Source organism: Salmo salar, chromosome 29, assembly GCF_965601325.2.
Source record: "Salmo salar chromosome 29, fSalSal1, whole genome shotgun sequence".
Lineage (NCBI taxonomy): Eukaryota > Metazoa > Chordata > Actinopteri > Salmoniformes > Salmonidae > Salmo > Salmo salar.
The window spans coordinates 15912860-15937849 of record NC_138319.1 but is presented as its reverse complement, the minus strand read 5'-3'; the positions used below and the strand labels follow the sequence as shown (position 1 = coordinate 15937849).

Here is a 24990-nt window from a genome sequence, read left to right as displayed (position 1 = left end):
ACAGATATTTCTCCTGTACACTGAAGGTTGTAAACATCTGCTCTTCCTCTCTCCATCCCTCTCTCTTTTGCTCCTTCTGTTTCTTATTGATGCACATAGCATCAGCGAGCTCTTGACTCTCACCACAATTCATTCCCAGTTCCGTTCTGTGGGGCTCTGGGTTAAGCACAATAAGAAGCATTAATTTGTCTGCTCGCCTCAGCCTGACCCTGCACTGGGCAGATCCTCTCCAACACAATACCACAGTCTCAACCTGCCTGCCTCTGCCTCTACGGCTCTCTTGGTTTTCGCTGCCCTCCAGCCAGATCTGTTCCACTTTCTACCACTACCTGCCATTAAATCGGATGCAGGAACTTTGCATTTACTTTGTCCCGTGTGTGTGTGTGTGTGTGTGTGTGTGTGTGTGTGTGTGTGTGTGTTCCATTCTGTACATCATTAGGCTTTTCACATTCAGGACACAAACAGGTCACCTTGAGATATTTGTCTATTGGAGGGTCAAGTGGGACCCAGGGGATCCTGAGTAGCGCAGCAGTCTAAGGCACTGCATCGTAGTGCTAGAGGTGTCACAACAGACCTGGGTTCGATCCCGGGCTGTATCACGACCAGCTGTGATCAGGAGTCCCATAGGGCAGTGCACAATTGGCCCAGTGTTGTCCGGGGTAGGCCGTCATTGTAAATAAGAATTTGTTTTTAACTGACTTACCTAGTTACATTTTTAAAAAGCGCTCTGTGTACTTTATACTCTAAAAAAAAGGGTTCTTGGGAGTTTCTTAGAAGTAAGCAATGGTTCTATGGAGCACCATTTCTACTCAAAGATTCCTTTCTCTTGGAAAGGGTTCTTTGCGGTCTGAATGGTTGCAAAGAACCTTCTTGCTAGAGGATGTCTCCACTGAAACAACCATTGATGTTGCTAAATATGAGTTGGCAGCAATTTCATCTAATTAGTCTTCTCCTTCTCTTCTTTATCTCAGTTTATACCAGGTTTGAGCAGGACTAGCATAACCGTGTGAAGGTGGAAACAAGCTGATTTAAATTCTGTGAAGTGTTACTGCTCTTTTTGCCTCCCGAAATAAAGCCACAGCTATGTAATGAAAACACTTCTGAAGCAGTGCATGATACCATCATTTATCTCTGTGTGTTAATTACCAGCACTTGATAATGACTTCGTTAAGGCACGAGTGGAGCGGAGCAAATGACTTCCAACAGGATGTGGTGTTAGCTGTTTTTATTTAGCTCCCGGGGAGGAAGAGTAGAAAACACAATGAGTGCTAGAAGAGAGAGGAAGAGAGAGGACATTGCATGCCAAGGTAATTATCTCCATTGGCCAAGGCATCTGCCTATAGTCTATAAGAGGAGAGAAAAAGACAGGTCAGAGAGGAAACAGATGTATGCATGGTCAAGAGTCCCGGTTTCTGTTTCTTAAGAGCTCGCTTTCAGTTTCAGTAGTCCTCTTGGGATTTTTTGTGAGTTTTCTTCTGGCTGACTTGAATTGGTAAGTCAAGTGATATTTGGTCATGTACCCTAGTGAATGGATTGACTTCCGAGTGTTTACACACTCTCATTACAGTCTTTTATGGCTAAGCCTGCTCAGCTCTCAACTAGATAACAAGTCACAGTATACTGCTCAGGTAATTCTCCAATGGTGGTGTCGCTGGGATGTGGTGTGATATATGCTTAGACAACAATCGATCATAATAAGCCTATTTCACTACTTCCACTAGTTCCTAATGGCATGATTGGTCGTTGGTAGTCAATCCCATGCAGCAGCATGATGGTGGCTGAGTGACTGAGGCAGAGATCGCGTTGCATGCTCATATGGCGCTCCGTAGTCCTCACACACACAAACTGCTGGGAGTAGAGGTCAGAACACGAACCGGTCCGTCATGTTGCTGACAGCTCAGATTTATTTTTAATCTTGTGGATGAGGGCTTGCCAAACAGATCAGGTGCCTTGTTAGTGTTGTGTGGAGAGCCATAGCGGTATTACTTTGTGCCCTTCTACAAAGAAAATGTGACAAAATAACGACCTTGGAAAAGGTAAGTCTGCAGTAGTGTGAATTCAACACGAAAGAAGGCTGAACGACACTTAATTGTTATTCCTACCGCCGACTATTTTTTTCCCCTGTATGTGGAAATCACTTTGCTTGTGTACATAGATAAGCCAGGTCATTTTGCTCCAATATTCTTGTTAACATTTGACTTCACTCAATTTGGGTTTTGTTGGGTATGGGAATGTACAGTGTAGGTTAGTACGTAGAACATTATGGGCCCTTGAAGGATACTATGTTAATTGTATTTACCATATTTACTGTCTATTCATTTTTGTTAGATTTCTTTATCAGTGGTTGAAAAAGGTAATTATCATTGCATCAGCAAGCACATTACTTAGTGTCTAAAGTGACTGCGGTCACTGAGGCAATTTTGCTGATGGCAGTTTCTCCCTCTCTCTCTCTAACTCTCTCTCTCGCTCTCCTCATCCCTTTGTTCTGATAGGTGCCAATTACTCCACCCCTGTGGTGAAGAAGCAAGCTTCCCCGTCGCCATTGACCCTCAATCTACCCCCAATGTCAACCCTCTATCTCCAAAGTGAAGGGAATTACCACAGCTTTTGTCTACAATCAAGACCAATGAACAGCAGCACCACTCCAATACCCAGAGCTTGACTTTTTCCCTTTTCTCCAATCCATGTACTCTCTTCTTCAGGGTTGTATCCACGGTCTTCTTCTTTTTCTTTTTGGCAAAACATTGGGTCAGGAGGACAGTGGGGATCAGGCCCTGAGAGTTTTGACATTTCTCCGCTGTGTGATTTTTCTCTCTCCTGGGCTTGTTGCTTGTTGGAGGGGGCCTAAATGAGGTGGTGTGGCTCAGGAAGTGTGTGGAGAGCAGGTGCTCTCCTGGCTCTGCTGCTTCCCCTCTGGGAGCTGGGCTGCTGGGGGTTGATCTCCGCCTCTGGGGCCTCTGGGACACAGAACCAGAACCAGCACACTGCTGGAGGCCCAGGGGAGCTGCTTCGGAGGCACAAACGCAGCTGGGTATGGAACCAATTCTTTGTCCTGGAGGAGTACACAGGTGAAGAACCGCTGTATGTTGGCAAGGTAAGTGTTTGCACTTCATGTGTATTTATATAGCAGTTTGGATCAGAAACAAACAATAGATATTGTTTAACTGCACCATGTTTTTAGATAACAATTTACAAGATTTCATCACTCTGATCACTAGTATAACATGTAGAATACGTCAAAATAAGTCACTCTAATTGCTTATTTGTTTAGTTAAACACATCCATATCTATTTATAGAATTTGACATTTTAAGCTCATGTTTCAGATATGTGTTGCTTGTCTCTCAAGTTTATTGCATTCCAAACAGGTTGAAAAAAATAAACATAATTCTTTCAATAATTAGAGTAAGTGATCATTTGAACCATTTAATGACACAATGCTGTTTTTTAAACGTTTTTATTATATGTTGCAATCTCTCTTTTAAACTGTATTAGTGTATCAGCAACTCACAACAGGTGCCAGTAACCACAGCTCATTTCAGCACCACATTTAAGCGGACAGCTCCCTCTCAGTGAGGGCCTGAGCTCAAATTGGGCAGATGGGCCTCATTTGCATTTCCTGTATTTCTGTTTTCTTGTGGAATTTCGTGGTCTTATAATCAAATCAGGTTTCAGCTTTCCGCTCATCTGCAGGATAATTGCTCAGGTCTGCATTTGTTTGCAGGCTCTGCACTCACAAACACACTTCCTGACAGTCTCTGAACTAGATAAGTGGTTCCAGCAGCAGGAATTAGGATAGTTGTGACTCTCCCATTATCTCCCATTGAGTGCTGGAGTAATGTTATGGATAGGAAGCCAAATCACAATGTGTATCCTTAGTGTCAGTGAAATCTTTATGTAGTATACTGCATATACTGGCCTCAGTGATTATGTGTATTTACTATGGTTGTGGTATGCATTTTATTTTTCTTTATTTGTAGTCTTTGTTAGTCATTTTTATTGGTTTCTTTGTACAATGTTGACTTTTTAAAGTTGGAACGAGAGCGGTGCAGAAGGTCAATCTGGGCTACTGAGTTGAACCTGAGATTTGTGTACGTGAAGTCAAAGTTCCTTCTCGGACTCGTACAACTCCAGTACGATAAAGTTAAGTGGATAAAAGGACCTTTTTCATTCCCCTCCAAGCACTCGGTCAGGCTTGTACACTGTAGAAATAGTAGCATCAAACACAAACTGTCACTCATAGAATCAAGTGGTTAAGAAATACAAATGGTTTATAGCCTAAATATTGATTGAGGATAAGGGCCTATGGAGAATCTTTTTTTGTGGAATTACACTTTATGCTTTGTTTAGACAGATTAGAAACACGAGGAGACAGAGGAGTCAAAGTGGGACAGGCAGAAGCGGGAATTGAACCCCTGACTTCCGGGGCAGTAAAATGGTACATTTCATTGTAGTCTCATTGGAATATTACCCACTCAACCACACAGCCAAACTGTAAAAATAAATTCTGGGGTAAATTGAAATTGACAAAAACAAAAAACAACAACATATACTTAACACAAAAATGTAACCTTTAATTAACTAGGCAAGTCAGTTAAGGACAAATGATTATTTACAATGATGGCCTACACCGGCCAAACCTGAACGACGCTGGGCCAATTGTGTGCCCCCCTATGGGACCCCCAATTACGGTCAACTGTGATACAGCCTGGAATCGACCCAGGGTGTCTGGAGTGATGCCTCTAGCACTGAGATGCAGTGCCTTAGACCACTGCACCACCCGGGAGCCCAACAATCTGTTCATTTCATTCCTTTTCCGGTAGTGCTCCCAGTTCCTGGCAAGGTGTTACACACTTAAGTATTGTTACAACACACCATGTAATGTTTCAAAACATCTCAGAATTATGTGTTTCAATACTCCAGCAAGAAGGTTTTGTCTCCTTCGCAATGGTGGCAGTTCAGTTGCCGCTGGTTTTGGTTTTACAAAACACTTCATTTTAACACTCTACAGTGTCAACGGAAACAAGGTCCACAGCTTTTAATAGGAACCTTTTGTAGGTATTTAAGAAGCATGGGCAATTATTCATCCATTTGAATCATCTTTCAGGATACAAGAGGGTCTGAGATTTTTGCTTGCCTTATGCCTGGTAGCCTTCCAAACCTTAACCTCTCACCCCCTCGCATGGCTGACCAATCAGATCTGTTGATTCCTAGAGGTGATGCATGTTGCCCAGGAGCAAAAGGAACTGTCACGTTAGGTGTCATGACACTGTTTCTGACATGACAGGAAGTTCTGACCTCGTGGCTGAGGTCAGAACTTTGCCTTCATTCGTTTTTTTGTTTAATGGACTTCGAGTGAGAACCTAAGTGAATGTTATCATAAAACATGTATATATTTAATGCAATACCATAGGCATTTCATAAGGCCTTAGTTTGAGGGCCTAGTTTTCCCCTAATACAGGGGCCTGAAACTCATACGCGTCACTTTGAACCAAAACCAAGCCCATCATTATCATATTTCCAAGCATGATCTACTGCAGGTTGATTTCTATCTTTTTTTAATGTGTTTTTGCTTGTACATTGATTGGTAAATCTTATGCTAAACAAAGATAAATAACATACATTTTTCTAAACTAATCCAATCTGTTAGTTCAATTTTTTTTTAACCCGTTACTGAAATAGTTGTACAGTTTAAATGGTTTATGTAGTATCCTCACAATGTTCCTAACTCTGGCAGGCATTCTGAATTCAAGTTGTAGGTGAAGAAGAGCTTCAACTGTTTGAGAGCCAACTCTGGGTGGATTCCAATAGGATTTACACGTCACTTTGCAAGCCAGCAAAATATGGCTTGCAGGTAGGGTTGCAAAATTCTGTGAACTTTCCTGAAATTCCCAGGTTTCCCAGAACTCCCAGGTGGAAGATATTTCGAATCCAGAGTCCTTCAACTTGGATATCTGGGTATTTTAGATAAGTTACTGGAATTTTGCAAACTCTACTTGATGTGGCCTGTAAATAATCAGTGTGCGATATGTAATTTATTGTCATAAGTTTAATTTGAATGATAACATTCACATAGAAACTCACTTTTTGAAGGCCACAGGATTGGAAAGGAATGAATTCAACAACTATGTATGTGTCACAAAAAATTATAGTCATGGTTGGTAACTCTAGAATTCACTCAAAAGGCAAGGCACTCTGGGAAATATTTGAATAGGTTTTACACTAAGTAGTGTATTAATTTAACACTGGTTCCAGTGTGTATATGGCCCCACTCTTTCAGTATTGATTCAACACTCTCAGTGTTAATTTAATTTAAGACTGGTTCCAGTGTGTATATTGCCCACTCTTTCAGTGTTGATTTAACACTCTCAGTGTTAATTTAATACTGGATAATTTGCTGTGATAGTCCTCCTAGTTATGTAATGAAGAAGAACTTACTGTGTCTCCATATTGATATGTATACTTGCACTCAAAGAAACAGTGGCCACTACTAGATGCAACATATTTTGATTGATTGGTGGAATTGCATTTTATCAGTCTTTATGTGAATTTCCAAAATTAACAACAGTGATAATCCCAGAATAATGTAGTGGGATTTCTTGTACATAATCATCTTAATCATCATCATTTTGGACATTTCTGTACATGCAATACTTGAGTCAGAATATCTCAACACTGGTCGGCTGTTGGTTATTACACAGTAAGTCCCTCTTAATAATGATGTATACTGAGTCAATAGTGCCACTGTGCCAGCCATGGATAGCCATAATTTGGCATCTGTGTGCAAACAATCCGACAGACCCCCCTAGTTGGATCTGGTCATTTGTCTAAGCAGAAGAAGGGGGATATATGATATAATGTGGGGGAAATGGGAAGTCATCACTTTGGCCTGGCTGATCCCGCCGCTGCTGCATCTGCAGCCCTGCTTGGCTTTAATGGATTCTGTCAGATTGTGAAATTCAGAACCAAATGTCTCATTATGCCTTGGCACTGTGCCTGGGGTAAGTGCACTGGCCTAGAATCAGCTGCAGTCACAGCAAGCCTGCGAAAACATACATTAAAGACTCAAAACTACACAGTGTCGACTGAAAATTGGTGACGCATATTTAAGCAAGTGGGAATGGCGTTGTCGGAGTAGTGCTTACACTTAACAGATGCTCGGTGGTAAACATGACATAATTGCAGTGATTATGTGCGGTGATTATCGTTTTGTGCACAGGGTGTTCGAGTTACTAAATATTTGCAAGTACCAGTGTGGAGTCTGGGCTGAATTAGTGATCTAAGTAGGCATGCAATTCGGTATCACTTTTATTCCTAATTAGTTTAGTCAACTTTTATCTCTAAGCTTTCATTTTGTGTCTTGTCTATGTTTACCAGAACGTGTACAGAAATCACAGTTTCTGAGCAATTTTACAAACTTCCGAAAAACATTATACTGACTTTGTAGATGAGCTCCTACCACGGTAGTGTCCTCCTTTCCCATAGGTCTGTTCACGTTTCAGTGGCTACAGTGCTTTGCCCATCAACCCTCAGGGCAAGCAGAGCGCCCGTTCACGTCAAATGGACTATCGTAGGGCACAACAGACAGGACCCTTGTGCTGCGTCTAGCTTATTTTTAGAGCCTGTTTTCAGAAACTGAAAGCCTGAATAACCATCCCATTAATGGATGGACTTATTTCCCTTTTCTTCCTTTAATGCCTGCTTTCAGGGCAGTATTATGAAGCCTTTCCCCTGCCAAACACACAACTATGGGCCTTTGTCCATGTGAATAGAGAAACACAAGGAGAGGAAGGAGATCGGAAAACATCTGTGGATGAGCAGCTGGAAATTTGAGCTAAAGCAGACTTGTACTGAGTACACGAAGTACAAAGTACACATGCTCTATCAACATGTAGTCTGTAACTTGAAAACAAGTGGATCTGCAACTTGGGTTTTACTGATCACCACCAGTTACGATACGAGATGTTTTTTCCCCTTTAGTTCTTGGCTGAATCATTCCTACTCTGGTGGCAAATAAACTTCAATAACTAAGCCTATAGCGAAAGTCATTATATTTTTGAAGAAAACACGCACACACACACACACACACACACACACACACACACACACCACACACACACACACACACACACACACACACACACACAATGATACCCATGCTAGCTCCCTCATTAGCATTCTGTTAGAGGTTCCCTTTCAAATGGATTAGTGTCATAGAGCCCGGCCTGCTATGCCATGCCTCCACTGATGGGTCAGTCCCAATCTTATCTAATCACTATCTCCACTCATTTACCACAAACAGGGAGGCAAAGCTGGCTAGTGGAAGGGGCCGCATGCGCTAGCTAAAGAGGAGGGAAGATGAGAGAATTTGAGCTGACGGGGGTCATCATATCCTAGAAACTACCCCAGGGAGAGGGTATGGGAGTGGGGGAGCTCATCATGGAGCCTGGGGCCTCTGGGAATGTTGTGGTAGTGGGGGTTTGGAAGGCAACGCTATGCTATGATCCAGGGAATGAAAATAGTTGATGATAGTGGTGTACCTTCTAAAGGACTAGCTGTGGCAGAAAAATTATATTCTGTTAGGACTTTTTTTGATAGTCTTTTCTCCAAAATACAGTATAAAATGCAGACACTCTTTCACTTCACCCTTTATTTGTGTCTGATGTGTCAGTGTACGCACTATAAGAAACTATTTAACTTCTCTTTGTCTTGAGATATGGGGCAGAAGACATCTGGGCTTTAGGGGGCTGAGGCAGGTATGTCCCCTGGGGCCTGAGAGTGCAAGGTACAGAGCAGAGGATCACTGTTGACCTATCACCTTGCCATGAGAAGCATCCTTTGGGCTTGATTTTCCCACTTTATGGTACACAGCTGGTAGGGTTGCTAAGAAACAGAGGTAGAGAGAAGAGCTAAATCATTGCTGACTAGTTCCATTCTAGTTTGTTTGATGCCCCCTAGTAAAACTGTATCTTGCTCATATGAAGGGAGCACAAGAGGGATGGATGGTGTGTCTTGGGAATTGTTTGTTTATCATAGGTTATATTATGGTTTGAGGTATGGTTAGAGGTAGGGGATTGAGTTGTTGAAATTGTTGAAGTTCTATATTGACTTTTAGGGATCCGAACTAGTAAGACCTTGAATTTTTGATAAGGTGTCCTGAGCCTTTGGTTGAAAGTATTGTATGACAACAAAGACAAAGGGAATGTACATTATGCTTCAATTCAAGTTCACACACGCGCACACACACACGGTATTGCCTGTTATCTTCTGAAAAATTGACAATGTTGGCTCAGGGGAGACTTTGGATCAATCAACTTGAACAGTTATAATTTTTTCCATAGCTGTAGGGCCTCAAGAAAATAAGTTATTTGAATGATTAAAACACACAAAATTGTGACAGACAGGCTTGATTTGGTCTTATGTAGCAAAATGTTAAATCGTGTTTTTTACGTTGAATAAAAGTAGAGCTAGAAAATGGTATATCATACCCTATAGAACAATGACAAAGTAATTCTGATTTGAAAGTTGATAAACTTGTAACCCCATTTTGAGAAAATGGCCCTTAAATGTTTTAATACACCTACTGGAGAGCTCTTCTTTGTCTACACCCCACCAATCTCTGAAAGGATTCACATGAGGCCATGTGCTAAACAGAGTGAGAACGGTAGTGTACTAAACAACTAAAGATATCAAGACTAAAGGCTGGTTTAACCCACCGTTCCTAGGCCATCATTGAAAATAAGAATGTGTTCTTAACTGACTTGCCTAGTTAAATAAAGGTGTAAAAACAAAACAAACCAAAAAATTATATATATATAATTTTTTTTAATTTTTTTTTTTTTACCTTTATTTAACTAGGCAAGTCAGTTAAGAACACATTCTTATTTTCAATGACGGCCTAGGAACGGTGGGTTAACTGCCTTGTTCAGCGGCAGAACGACAGATTTTTAGCTTGTCAGCTCAGGGATTCAATCTTGCAACCTTACGGTTAACTAGTCCAACACTCTAACCACCTGCTTTACATTGCACTCCACGAGATTACGCGAATGCCGTAAGAAGCCAAGGTAAGTTGTTAGCTTGCATTAAACTTATCTTATAAAAAACAATCAATCAATCATAATCACTAGTTAACTACACATGGTTGATGATATTACTAGTTTATCTAGCCTGTCCTGCGTTGCATATAATCACTTAGGTACACGTTGCTCCAACCATAAACATCAATGCCTTTCTTAAAATCAATACACAAGTATATCTTTTTAAACCTGCATATTTAGTTAGCCTCTTACATCTAGACGTTCCGCTAGCGGAACACCTGCTCCAATATCCAATGATAGGCGTGGCGCGAATTACAAATTCCTCAAAAATACAAAAACTTCAATTTTTCAAACATATGACTATTTCACAGCATTTTAAAGACAAGACTCTCCTTTATCTAACCACACTGTCCGATTTCAAAAAGGCTTTACAGCGAAAGCAAAACATTAGATTATGTCAGCAGAGTACCAAGCCAGAAATAATCAGACACCCATTTTTCAAGCTAGCATATAATGTCACAAAAACCCAGAAGACAGCTAAATGCAGCACTAACCTTTGATGATCTTCATCAGATGACACACCTAGGACATTGTTATACAATACATGCATGTTTTGTTCAATCAAGTTCATATTTATATCAAAAAACAGCTTTTTACATTAGCATGTGACGTTCAGAACTAGCATACCCCCCGCAAACTTCCGGGGAATTTGCTAACAATTTACTAAATTACTCACGATAAACGTTCACAAAAAGTATAACAATTATTTTAAGAATTATAGATACAGAACTCCTCTATGCACTCGATATGTCCGATTTTAAAATAGCTTTTTGGTGAAAGCACATTTTGCAATATTCTAAGTACATAGCCCAGCCATCACGGGCTAGCTATTTAGACACCCGGCAAGTTTAGCACTCACCAATATCAGATTTACTATTATAAAAGTTTGATTACCTTTTGTTGTCTTCGTCAGAATGCACTCCCAGGACTGCTACTTCAATAACAAATGTTGGTTTGGTCCAAAATAATCCATCATTATATCCGAATAGCGGCGTTTTGTTCGTGCGTCCCAGACACTATCCGAAATGGTAAATCAGGGTCCCGCGCATGGCGCAATTCGTGACAAAAAAAATCTAAATATTCCATTACCGTACTTCGAAGCATGTCAACCGCTGTTTAAAATCCATTTTTATGCCATTTTTCTCGTAAAAAAGCGATAATATTCCGACCGGGAATGTCCATTTAGCTAAACAGAGGAAAGAAAACAAAGCTTTCGGTCGACGCGGGCACGAGCCTGAGTCTCACAGTACTGTAACCAGCCACTACCCAAACGCGCTACTTTTTTTCAGCCAGAGCCTGCAAAGCCACGATTCAGCGTTTTGCCGCCTTCTGAGAGCCTATGGCAGCCGTAGGAAGTGTCACGGGACGGCTAAGATCCTCACTCTTCAATAAACAGAGACAAGAAGAACGACACCTTGTCAGACAGGCCACTTCCTGCATGAAATCTTCTCCGGTTTTTGCCTGCCATATGAGTTCTGTTATACTCACAGACACCATTCAAACAGTTTTAGAAACTTTAGGGTGTTTTCTATCCAAAGCCAATAATTATATGCATATTCTAGTTACTGGGCAGGAGTAGTAACCAGATTAAATCGGGTACGTTTTTTATCCAGCCGTGAAAACAGGTTAATATTGCCTGCTAACATGAATATCTTTTAACTAGGGAAAATGTGTCACTTCTCTTGCAAACAGAGTCAGGGTATATGCAGCAGTTTGGGCCGCCTGGCTCGTTGTGAACTGTGAAGACTATTTCTTCCTAACAAAGACAGCCGACTTCGCCAAATGGGGATGATTTAACAAAAGCGCATTTGCGAAAAAAGCACAATCGTTGCACGACTGTACCTAACCATAAACATCAATGCCTTTCTTAAAATCAATACACAGAAGTATATATTTTTAAACCTGCATATTTAGCTAAATGAAATCCAGGTTAGCAGGCAATATTAACCAGGTGAAATTGTGTCATTTTGCGTTCATTGCATGCAGTCAGGGTATATGCAACACTTTGGGCAATTTGTCAGAATTTTACGTAATTATGACATAACACTGAAGGTTGTGCAATGTAACGTTTTGTTTTTGAGGTGATAGTTTACGGATTCGACCATATTAATGACCTAAGGCTCGTGTTTCTGTGTGTTATTATGTTATAATTAAGTCTATGATTTGATAGAGCAGTCTGACTGAGCGATGGTAGGCAGCAGCAGCAGGCTCGTAAGCATTCATTCAAAATAGCACTTTCGTGCGTTTTGCCAGCAGCCCTTCGCAATGCATTGCGCTGTTTATGATTTCAAGCCTATCTACTCCTGAGATTAGGCTGGTGTAACCGATATGAAATGGCTAGCTAGTTAGCCGGGTGCGCGCTAATAGCGTTTCAAACGTCACTCGCTCTGAGACTTGGAGTAGTTTTTCCCTTCTTCTACATGGGTAACGCTGCTTCGAGGGTGGCTGTTGTTGATGTGTTCCTGGTTCGAGCCCAGGTAGGAGTGAGGAGAGGGACGGAAGCTATACTGTTACACTGGCAATACTAAAGTGCCTATAAGAACATCCAATAGTCAAAGGTATATGAAATACAAATCGTATAGAGAGAAATAGTCCTATAATTCCTATAATACCTACAACCTAAAACTTCTTACCTGGGAATATTGAATATTGTTAAAAGGAACCACCAGCTTTCATATGTTCTCATGTTGTGAGCAAGGAACTTAAACGTTAGCTTTTTTACATGGCACATATTGCACTTTTACTTTCTTCTCCAACACTTTGTTTTTGCATTATTTAAACCAAATTGAACATGTTTCATTATTTATTTGAGGCTAAATTGATTTTATTGATGTATTATATTAAGTTAAAATAAGTGTTCATTCAGTATTGTTGTAATTGTCATTATTACAAATAAAAATTTTTTTTTAAATCGGCCGATTAATCGGCATCGGCTTTTTTGGGCCCCAATAATCGGCATCGGCTTAAAAAAAAAAAATCATAATCGGTCGACCTCTAGTCTGTATACAGTTATCACAGTGACATCATGAACATTCTATAGTCGTCCGACATCAAACTTGTCGTTGTCGTTTAAAAAAAGTATAAACATAAAAACAACAGGCTGCATGACATCAGCAGCCTGGTGGTCCAAAATAGCATAACTGGTGTATTTTAACACCAGTAAACCATCCGTTTAAAAATGTATGTAGTATATGTCAATCTAGCAAACCAGGCAACTAAAAGCAGCTTTCTAAACAATGTTTTGGTTAGTTTCTAGCTTATTAGGTAGCTAGCTAGCTAAAGTTATGTTAGCTGGCTAGCCAGTTCAAATAATGACCATATCATATAGCTGACAACGTCTTAACATGAGCTAATTTGTATTCATTATTACAGGAAACTCAAAACAAGATCATTATTTACAATTTAATGGCAAGCTAATTACAGAAATTAGCTTACGGTTGGGAGTGTGACGAAATAAAAGCAGGGTATTTTACCGAAGAATTTTAGAACTTGGACACTGTCTCGTTGGCCTAACGTTATATCCTTATTTGCCTTTGGTGCAGGCCATGTTGTTCTTCACATTAACATCTCTGGTGAACACACACTATATCAAATAAAATCTAAGTTTATTTGTCACATGCACAGGATACAGAAGGTGTAAACGGTACAGTGAAATGTTTACTTGCATAGTGGAATCTTTTGTTTAGACATTTAGCTAGCTAGCTAAACAATGAACCATAATCCTAACTCATAATGTTACTACCCTGCATGAATCTACAGGTAGCTAAAGCTAACCAACTAGGTTCAATGTTAGCTAGCCAGCTAACATTAGAATATTACTAGCAATGCAAATGGCTCTGAGATACGAATAATATTACTACACAAATCATACACGTAATGTTAGCTAGCGAACCAGCCCGCTAACATTAGCTAGCTAGCTAACAGTACGCTTTAACTTGCAATGAAAATTACTTTCTGACAAAATTAGAAAAGTATGATATTTGAAAATGTAGCTAGCTAGACTCTCTAGAACGATGAACTCTTCTCCCTCCTTGTCATGGATACCTTGGTTGCCCTTAGTTTGAAGATGTAATCTGGAGACAGGTGTTTTATACAACAGCCTTCTGTGTGTTCTCTTTTCGACTCTCTCCGCATATTTGCAATCAAACGCCTGAATTTTCTCTACCTCCTTAGCTATCATACTCTGCTTCCACTGGTCATTCCACTGATTTCAAACCTCGGTCCTCCAGAAAGTGGAGAGCATTAACAACACTTTTGCAGTTCTTCGTAGTATTGTTCAAAAAAGCTGCATTAGAAATGATTACCTACACATATTGAGCAGCTCATATTATAGACAGAAGCGCGCTACATGGCAGACCAATCCGAACTCATCTCTCGGGCATGCCCAGCCCATCCATTATCTCAGCCATAGCTAGCAGGAAGGTTCCTCTCTTTTTCCGTGGCTAAAACAACTACGCTCGTAATTTAACAATTGTATTTGTATTTACAAATGGCATACATTTATTATTAAAGCACATGAAAGTTCACATGTTCCAGAAGGCATTTCTTCCCCCCAAAAAACATTTTAATTTTAAAACAAAATGTTTACGTTCAAATGCCTCTCCTGTGAAGTAGTGACGCTCGACATAAGCCTCGTTTCCTGAAACGAGTCCCAATTACACTATAGCTTGAAATGAATAGGAGTCAATTTGCCCTGTCATTAGCTTTTTTCCCTCTAAATAGAATTAGACAATGAATGTGAGGCGTCATTTTTCATGGAATGACTAATCAGATTACGGTATGAACATTAATTTTCAGATAAGTGTCTGTTTGTAATTAAACAAGTTTGATCTGGGTGTATCAAATACCGGACCAGGAAGCCATGTTGTATAATGCACTATTAAATAGAAACCATTTTGGAAATTGATCCACATCGTCAGTGAGTCTTTCAGGTATATGCTGGCAGCCTGTTACATAATATATTATCTCTTTAAAATTCACAAGTTGTGAATACTTTGCTATGGTATCGACAGTTCAGTGTTGTCTTGCTTTGATATTGCGTTGATATAAGGTCAGACTATTTCTTTCATTTCACTGTCAATACTGTAGGTGTTATTCTTGCCTCTTCAGCCTGAATTAACTTGTGTCCTGAAGTGGTTTGTTGGAAAGAGTTTGTGTGAAGTCATCCTATTCTTGGAATGAGGCCCATTCATTTTCAGTGGGGGAGATGAGTCCATTGTCTGGCAGCGGTAAATTATGCCCTTGGCTGCAGCTAGCTATGCAAAGCAAAGACTATGGGATGATTCAGAAATGGATTGGGGTATGATCTAAGGTTCTTGTTGAGTTCTGTGTGACTGTTCCTGATATCCCACAGAAGGAATGTTTAAGTCGATAGAATGATTTACTGTGTTTCTTCGGCAGGGGATAAATGCATTCACTTCTGCAGGGAATGTGTGTACACATCAAACGTGTTCCCTCCCAAAGGCCAAGGATGTCTCATGTTGAGGTTTAAGGTATCTTATTGTTTGAAGTGGTACTGCTTGTTTGAGTTGGTTATTATCCCCTTGGATTGTAGTGGTATGGAAGACTATGTAAATGAGAATTTAATTATTATCCCCTATGTTCTCTTTCAGTCACAGGTATCAAGTTTCACTCACACATTTATTTTGTAACATTGAGAGTGAGTCACAGAAGTCATATTCACTTTAATGCCTGAGCTATCCACATCCACAGACAATATTACTCAGGTCTTTTGTGTTTGCTGAATGACTCCTTGAGCCCTATTCAATCGAAACAGGTAACTGAGATGAAAAATACCATTCTTCCAACAGCGAGAAGCAAGTTTGAATTTAAATGCGGTTGGCATTCTACTTGTTTCACACTGCCATTCCTCTGTTGAGGACATTATTCCAAACATGTACTCTTGAACCCCAAGAAATATAGTGTTTTTGACACATGCTTGTGTTCAGTATATGGGGATAGATTTCTGCCATGTGTACATTATGTTTAGGCAGGTATCTACCTCCATACAGCTTGATTAAATAAGGACCATTGTTTTCATTATTTCTTATCTTATTATTTTTTGAATGTATATTGTACATTGCTCACAGTTATTCACATAGTGTTTGCTCCCTGGAGCTAACCCTATGGGTAATGTATTGGCTCTCTGTGACACGTCAGTATATCCAGCCACAACGACAAATCAATAAGTTATTTAATTTTCTATTTCATCAATTAGCAGACAAATGAATCTAATCATATACTGAAGCTAAAATTAGAAGACACTTTACTCTGGGCAAGAGCATACAATCTAAGAAGGAACTTTTTAGTACCACAGGGAGATGCGGCGACTTCACAGCCTCATCACCAAAGTCATTCACGCCTAGGCTATGATTTTTACTAAAGGCCACATTCAACAATGTCAGCCACCAAACGTTGGTAAACGGAAATTTCAGAGTGGGTGATATACATATTAAAGGGAAATTTCACCCTGGCTCGGACACGGCATATAGTCAATTCTACATAAAAAAACATCGCTTTTTTTATCAAACAATTATCTAGAAGCTAGAAATAACACATTTTCATTTCACTGGTAGAATCAGGAAGTTTCGACTCCCTGTGTATTTTTGAACCACAAAGTGAACCACAAAGTCCCGTATTCATAGCGAATGCTGATACCGCCCGCTAGGTAGAGGGAGTGTGCCCACAAACTTACATAATGGCGTTGTTAACTTCGAACGACCAACACACAGTAATTTCAGGATTTCTCTCGGCAATATGTTTGTGTTTGTTTTTCACTGTTTATCATCATGGCTGTGTGATTCTGCCAGTGGTTTGCGACTATTAAGAATGATGCGGTGACCAAAGATTTTCGGAGGGATTTTCAGGCTGAACTGATGAGAAATACATTTCAACGACAGCTGAGAAGTGATGCGATACCATCGTTTTCGTCTTCCTTCACAACAAAATGGAAGATTCTCAATTAGAGGTAACCTAACATTAGCTAGCTTGATAGCCTAGCTGGGTAATTTATCTAGCTAGCGTTACAGTCCTGTACTGAACTTTAAAAGCCATCAGCTAAATCATATAGCTAGCTATCTTTTGGTATACACACAGTCAATCAATTTCGCCCATGCCATGGTAGTCACTGCTTGACTGGTAGCTGCCTTCAGCAGAGTTAACATGTTTGTTTGTTTGTTCATTCTATCTTTGACTGACGTTAGCTAATGTAAGCTAGCTGATGTTACCAAATAAGAGTATCTACATTTGGTAGCCATCTAGTCCACCCTTGTTTGGAAAACAATCTGTTAGTAAAAATAGAATTGTTGATATAGCAAACTCACTCTCTGTTTGTGTGTTGGTAGCAATGATGAATGTATATAAATCGTCTGGTTGGTTAGTTGGTTCTCAGCCAGTCTCAACTGGCTAGCAATCTTGCTTCCAATTTAGACACTAGTTAGCTGACAGCAAGCTGACAATATTGAAATGTCCATGTTAGGTATGCTTAACTAGCCCGTCTAATAGAGATCAATACAATTAATTGGGTGGTTAAATTGTGTATTGTTGTATATTTTGTTGTAGGTGATATAGAATCTGATTCCACCAACACGCACTCACAACACCTAGCTCTGCGGGGGCATTTTGGGTAAACAAACATAAGGGAGCGGACACACCTTGCGGTTATGGAACACACCAAGATTGTGAGACATAAACCAGCAATGGACACTGACAGTAATGATACAACCACCTCATTCTTCTCTGCAGATTTTTAAAACACAATGCAAAGACATGTCTACAAAATTCCCCTGTAAAGGGCTACTATTGACAAGAATGATCTGTCAAAGTCAATGGGCTGGAGGAGGTTTACAGATAGTACATTGAGATGAGGAAGGGGGGGGGTTTGGTTGTACAGGGTTGTGCTTAGACAGTAAATGTATTGTGTATGAGTGCGATTGAGGTCCCTTTTCTCCTCATGGCACCTCATGGTCCCTTCCACCAAAATAGTAAAATGCTAACACCACAACCATGCCTTTCCAGGAGACATGCAGTACCCGCAAATCTTCAGCAAGAGAACTGAACAGTTGGTGGTTAAGAAGCCCTACACCACTTTCAGCAGTCTTATCCAGTTGGCCATTTTCTGCAGACAGGACAAGCCCATCACCATAAGCACAAAGAATTTCAGCTTCCACAGCCCACCATTGCCAGTGTACCAAAGCCTGATAAAGGACTATGGCTGCGTTTACACAGGCAGCCTAATTCTGATATTTCTTTCACTAATCAGATCAGTTCTGAAAAGACCTGATGTGATTAAGACCAGTTAGTGGAAAAAAGATAAGAATTGGGGTGCCTGTGTAAACACAGCCAGTATGGCTCAGCATAAGACCATGTAGAACAGGGGCCTCTAACCCTGTTGCTGTGGAGCTACCCTTCTGTAGGTTTTCGCTCCAAACCCAATTGAAACTAACCTGGTTCAGCTTATCAACTAGCTGAAAATTAGAATCGGGTGTTCTAGATTAGGGTTGGAATGAAAACCTGCAGGATGGTAGCTCTCCAGAAACAGGGTTGGAGAGCCCTAAATAAATACCCTAAATAAATATGGATATTTTCTATCAATCTACAGAATTTGTCTGCCCTTATGTATTTACAGAAGATATTTATATAAGCTGTATAGGGATCTGTAGCATCAAACAGATGCTAGACATTCAGATATCCAAATAATGTTTGTTTATTTATAAAAAATCTAAAATACCAGAGAGTGTACACTATTTAATGCTAACTCAAGAGAACTGGGTATTCAACAACAATGTTATATGGTAAAAGTAACATACCCCAAAAATTGTATGAACAGTGTAGTACAGCTCAGTGTGTCCAAATGTGTCTCAGGTATAGAGACACACAAGTGCAGTTACACCAGATAATGTGATTTAAGCAAAGATTTTTGCCGAAATCTTGTCTATTTCAAGTCTTCTCTCATTGATCGAGACAGGTGGGTGTCCATCCCAAAGTGCTGCATACCATGATGACAGAGATCTGTCTCGATCAGACAGTGAGAAGACATGAAGTAGACAAGATGGCAGCGCACATATTGTTGGATTACTTTATGGAGCAAAAAAGTATAACGGATCATTTTCTAAATTCAAACTGACCCCCTGCAACTGGACACGGACATTTTATGAGACTCCTGTTTCCCATAATCAAGGACGAAGACGACATCGCTAAGGTTGGTCGAAAATTCTATGTGCTTCACCAAACAGTACCTATCCTGTAACTCCCAGTAATGGATACCAAAAATCTTTGGTTAAATCACATTATTTGGTGTAACAATCTGTAGCTAAGAGAACTATCAGCAGATGATGGGATAGGGGGTCATGATGAAATTGCCATTCCGAAGAAACATACAGTAAGTATGTGAGTGTTGTCATGATCAAACTGCCATCTGCTTGAAATCCAGCATAATGTCTAATCCCTCGAGAGGGATACAGTTCACAGGATACAGTTCTGCTACAATGACACACGGAGGCAAAGGAATTCTCTTTCTGTACCTAGAATCCACTCCAGGAAGAAGCCCAGGCACCACACGATATCGTCTGTAAGACGAAAACAAAAAGATTATACAGTTTGAACAACAGTTGAACCGAGACAGCATAACAGCAACATTAGGGTAGACTCGTTGAACATGCATACATATGCACAGGTACTGTAACGGCTGTCTGAAGAGAGAGTAGACCAAGGTGCAGCGGAGTTAGTGTTCATCAAAGACGTTTAATTGACGAAAGAACACTATACAAAAAAACAGGAAAACCGACAGCCAAACAGTACTGACAGCTAACACACTGAAAAGAAACAATTACCCACAAAATCCAAAGGAAAAACATGCTCCTTATGTGTGACTCCCAATCAGCAACAACGAACTTCAGCTGTGCCTGATTGGGAGCCACACACGGCCCAAAACAAAGAAATACAAAAAACCTAGAAAACGAACATAGAACGCCCACCCAATGTAACACCCTGGCCTAACCAAAATAAAGAACAAAAAAACCCTCTCTATGGCCACTGCGTTACAGGTACAGAGATCACATGTACAACAATATCTAGCTAAATAGAAAGAAATATGGCATAACCCTTGCACACTGACCAGACCGCACAAATCAGCCTAGGTAGGTAGACAGTATCTGCCTACAGTCTATCAGGCATGCTTAGGATTTTTTTTTATATAGTGAAACTAGCTTCCGTTTTAGAGATTTACAACAGTAAATTGTTTTATTATTGTTTCTCCTCACTGTTTGATTGTAGTCTAAAATTTAGTGGCCAAAATCTAAATTGCACCTGGGCTGGAATAATACATTATGGCCTTTCTCTTGCATTTCAAAGATGATGGTACAAAAAAATACAAAAGAACGGTTGTTTTTTCTTTGCATTATCTTTTACCAGATCTATTGTGTTATATTCTACTACATTCCTTTCACATGTCCATAAACTTCAAAGTGTTTCCTTTCAAATGGTACCAAGAATATGCATATCCTTGCTTCAGGGCCTGAGCTACAGGCAGTTAGACTTTGGTATGTCATTTTAGGTAAAAATTGAAAAAAAGGGGCTAATCCTTAAATGTTTTAACAAGAGTTCTGTCCGTGGTGCTGAATGAACAGTGTACTTTTCCCTCTGTTCTTCATTGCATGTTTAATAATGAAAATACCTACCAAAAGGAGAACATGGATATTGTTTATTTCTGTGCATGTTAACCTCTCTAGGGTGTGTGGGATGCTACCGTCCCACCTGGCCAACATCCAGTGAAATTGCAGAGCGCCAAATTCAAAACCAGAAATACTCATTATAAAAATTCATAAAACATACAAGTGTTATACATCGGTTTAAAGATTAACTTCTTGTTAATCTAAACACGGTGTCAGATTTCAAAAAGGCTTTACGGCGAAAGCATACCATGCGATTACCTGAGAACAGCGCCCAGCAGACAAATCATTACAAACAGTTACCAGCCAAGTAGAGGAGTTACAAAAGTCAGAAATAGTGATAAAATTAATCACTTACCTTTGATGATCTTTGTATGGTTGCACTCACAAGACTCCCATTTACTCAATAAATGTTTGTTTTGTTCGATAAAGTCCCTCTTTATATCGAAAAACCTCCGTTTTGTTTGTGCGTTTTGTTCAGTAATCCACAGGCTCAAAGGCAGTCACAACAGACAGACAAAGAATCCGAAAAGTATCAGTAAAGTTCGTAGAAACATGTCAAATTACGTTTATAATCAATCCTCAGGTTGTTTTTAGTCATAATAATCAATAACATTTCAACCGGACAAAAGCTTCGTCAATATAAAAGGAAAACAAGAAAGTCATGCTCTCGGTCGTGCGCATGAAAACTCTCGGGGACACTGAATGGTCCACTCATTCAAAGTGGTCTTACTTCTTCATTTTACAGAATACAAGCCTGAAACAATTTCTAAAGACTGTTGACATCTAGTGGAAGCCATAGGAAGTTTGAGACCTAAGTCAATGCATACTGTAATGGCATTCAATAGAAAACTATTCAATAGAAAACTTCAAAATTTAAAAAATCCACATTTCCTGGATGGATTTTTCTCAGGTTTTTGCCTGCTATATCAGTTCTGTTATACTCACAGACATTATTTTAACAGTTTTGGAAACTTTAGTGTTTTCTATCCAAATCTATGCATATCCTAGCTTCTGGGCCTGAGTAGCAGGCAGTTTACTTTGGGTACACTTTTCATCCGGAGGTGAAAATAGTGCCCACTACCCTAGTGAAGTAAAAAAAGTAAAATAAGTAGCATATCTGGACGTGATTTACAGTAGATATATCTGTCAACACAGTCATACACATGATGTATAATCATGTAATATGATTCTGGCAAATATATTCTAATGTGGCCCTCTATTGAAAATAATTACCCAGGCCTGCAATAGCCCATAATGACAAAGCAGAAACAGGTTTTTAGACATTTTTGCAAATTTATAAAAACATAAAAACTGAAATATTACTTTTACATATATGTATTCAGACCCTTTACTCAGTACTTTGTTGAAGCACCTTTGGCAGTGACTACAGCCTTGAGTCTTCTTGGGCTCCCTAGTGGCGCAGTGGTCTAAGGCACTGCATCTCAGTGCTAGAGACGTCACTACAGACCCTGGTTCGATTACAGGCTGTATCACAACCGGCCGTGATTGGGAGTCCCATAGGACAGTGCACAATTGGCCCAGTGTCGTCCGGGTTAGGGTTTGGCCGGCGTAGGCCGTCATTGTAAATAAGAATTTATTCTTAACTGACTTGCCTAGTTAAATAAAAAATAAACGCTACAAGCTCAGCACACCTTTATTTGGGGAGTTTCTCCCATTCTTCTCTGCAGATCCTCGCAAGCTCTGTCAGGTTGGATGGGTAGCATTGCTGCACAGCTAATTTCAGGTCTCTCCAAAGATGTTCGATCGGGTTCAAGTCCGGGCTCTGGCTGGGCCACTCAAGGACATTCAATGACTTGTCCCAAAGTCACTCCTGCGCTGTCTTGGCTGTGTGCTTAGGGTGGTTGTCCTGTTGGAAGGTGAACCTTGGCCACAGTATGAGGTCCTGAGCGCTCTGGAGCAGGTTGTCATCAAGGATCTCTCTGTACTATGCTCCTTTCATCTCCCAGTCCCTGCCGCTGAAAAACATCCCCAAAGCATGATGCTGCCACTCCCATGCTTCAACATAGGGATGGTGCCAGGTTTCCTCTTGCTGCTTGCATCAGCTGTACCTGAGGTTCTAACATTAGCGAAATCCAGCTCTTAGTTTCGAATCCTCTTCCCTTCATTGAAACATGTATGGTTGAATGTCACCATGTAGCTAATACAGTTGAAGTCAGAAGTTTACGTACACTTAGGTTGGAGTCATTAAAACTCATTTTTCAACCACTCAACCAGTGGGTCAGAAGTTTACATACACTAAGTTGTCTGTGCCTTTAACCTCTTGGGGCTAGGTGGGACGCTAGCGTGCCACCCGTGGTGCACTCCATCAACAGCAGGTGCATTTCAAGAGCGGCAAATTTGAATCCAAATAAATGTCAAAATTCAAATTTTTCAAAAATACAACTATGTTACACCATTTGAAAGATAAACATCTCCTTAATCTAACCACGTTTTACGATTTCAAAAAGGTTTTACGGCGAAAGCATAAATTTAGAGTATGTTAGGACAGTACATTTACAAGAGTTGTGTGTAATGTTTTGTCAAGTCAAAGACAGGGTCACCAAAACCATAAAACCAGCTAAAATGATACACTAACCTTTTACAATCTCCATCAGATGACACTCCTAGGACATTATGTTAGACAATGCATGCATTTTTAGTTCTATCAAGTTGATATTTATATCCAAAAACAGCGTTTTACTATGGCATTGATGTTGAGGAAATCGTTTCCCTCCAATAACCGGCAGTCAAGTCAGCGTCACAAATTAAATAATTAAAATTAGAAAACATTGGTAAAATATTATATTGTCATTTAAAGAATTATAGATTTACATCTTTTGAACGCAATCAACTTGCCAGATTTAAAAATAACCTTACTGGGAAATCACACTTTGCAATAATCTGAGCACTGTGCCCAGAAAAATACGCGTTGCGATACAGACTAGACGTCATGTTGGGGAGATCTAAAATCGAAAATACTATGTAAATAATCCATTACCTTTGATTCTCTTCATCAGATGTCACTTCCAGGTATCACAGGTCCATAACGAATGTAGTTTTGTTCAAAAAAGCTCATCATTTATGTCCAAAAATCTCCGTCTCGTTAGCACATGATGTAAGCCAGCCGGACTTCTCGTCATGAACGAGGGGAAAAAATATATTTCCGTTCGTTCAAACATGTCAAACGTTGTATAGCATAAATCATTAGGGCCTTTTTTAACCAGAACATGAATAATATTCAAGGTGGACGAATGCATAGTCTTTTATAACGTATTGGAACGAGGGTACCCAACATGAAGTAGCGCGCCAGGTGTCTAATGGGACATCACCGTTCCATGGCTCTTGTTCGGTCAGATCTCCCTCCAGAAGACTCAAAACACTTTGTAAAGGCTGGTGACATCTAGTGGAAGCAATAGGAAGTGCCAAAATATTCCTAAACCCCTGTGTTTTTCAATGGGATAGGTTTAAAGTCAATACAACACATCAGGTATCCACTTCCTGTCAGAAAATGTCTCAGGGTTTTGCCTGCCAAATGAGTTCTGTTATACTCACAGACACCATTCAAACAGTTTTGGAAACTTTAGAGTGTTTTCTATCCATATATAATAAGTATATGCATATTCTAGTTACTGGGTAGGATTAGTAACCAGATTAAATCGGGTACATTTTTTTTATCCAGACGTGCAAATGCTGCCCCCTAGACCCAACAGGTTAAACAGCTTGGAAAATTCCATATAATTATGTCACGGCTTTAGAAGCTTCTGATTGAAGATGTATCTGTGGATGGAGGTGTACCTGTGGATGTATTTCAAGGCCTACCTTCAAACTCAGTGCCTCTTTGCTTGATATCATGGGAAAATCAAAAGAAATCAGGCAAGACCTCAGAAAAAAATTGCAGACCCATTCCACTGTTGCCGACAATTTACAGTTGAAGTCGGAAGTTTACACACACCTTGTCCCTGTCTTAGGTCAGTTAGGATCACCACTTTATTTTAAGAATGTGAAATATCAGAATAGAGAGAATGATTTATTTCAGCTTTAATTTCTTTCATCACATTCCCAGTGGGTCAGAAGTTTACATACACTCAATTAGTATTTGGTAGCATTCCTCTAGAATTACCAAATGGGCTGATTTGGAAGGTGTATCCCCAATGACCCAATATGTTTATTCAGTCGGGCCTAGTTTTCTGTAGCTGAGATTTCTGTCTTGGGTTGTGTGCACAT

The 24990-nt window shown here is 40.0% G+C and overlaps 1 protein-coding gene across 1 annotated transcript in view; it reads left to right on the top strand.

The window, feature by feature from the left end:
- LOC106590196 (cadherin-7) overlaps nucleotides 1–24990 on the top strand; it is a 120916-nt gene that overhangs the window by 7099 nt on the left and 88827 nt on the right. Inside the window, exon 2 of the mRNA XM_014180938.3 lies at nucleotides 2493–3094. Within this exon, the coding sequence (XP_014036413.1) occupies nucleotides 2849–3094 (246 nt within the window). The 5' untranslated portion in view covers nucleotides 2493–2848. The remainder of the gene's footprint in view (nucleotides 1–2492; nucleotides 3095–24990) is intronic.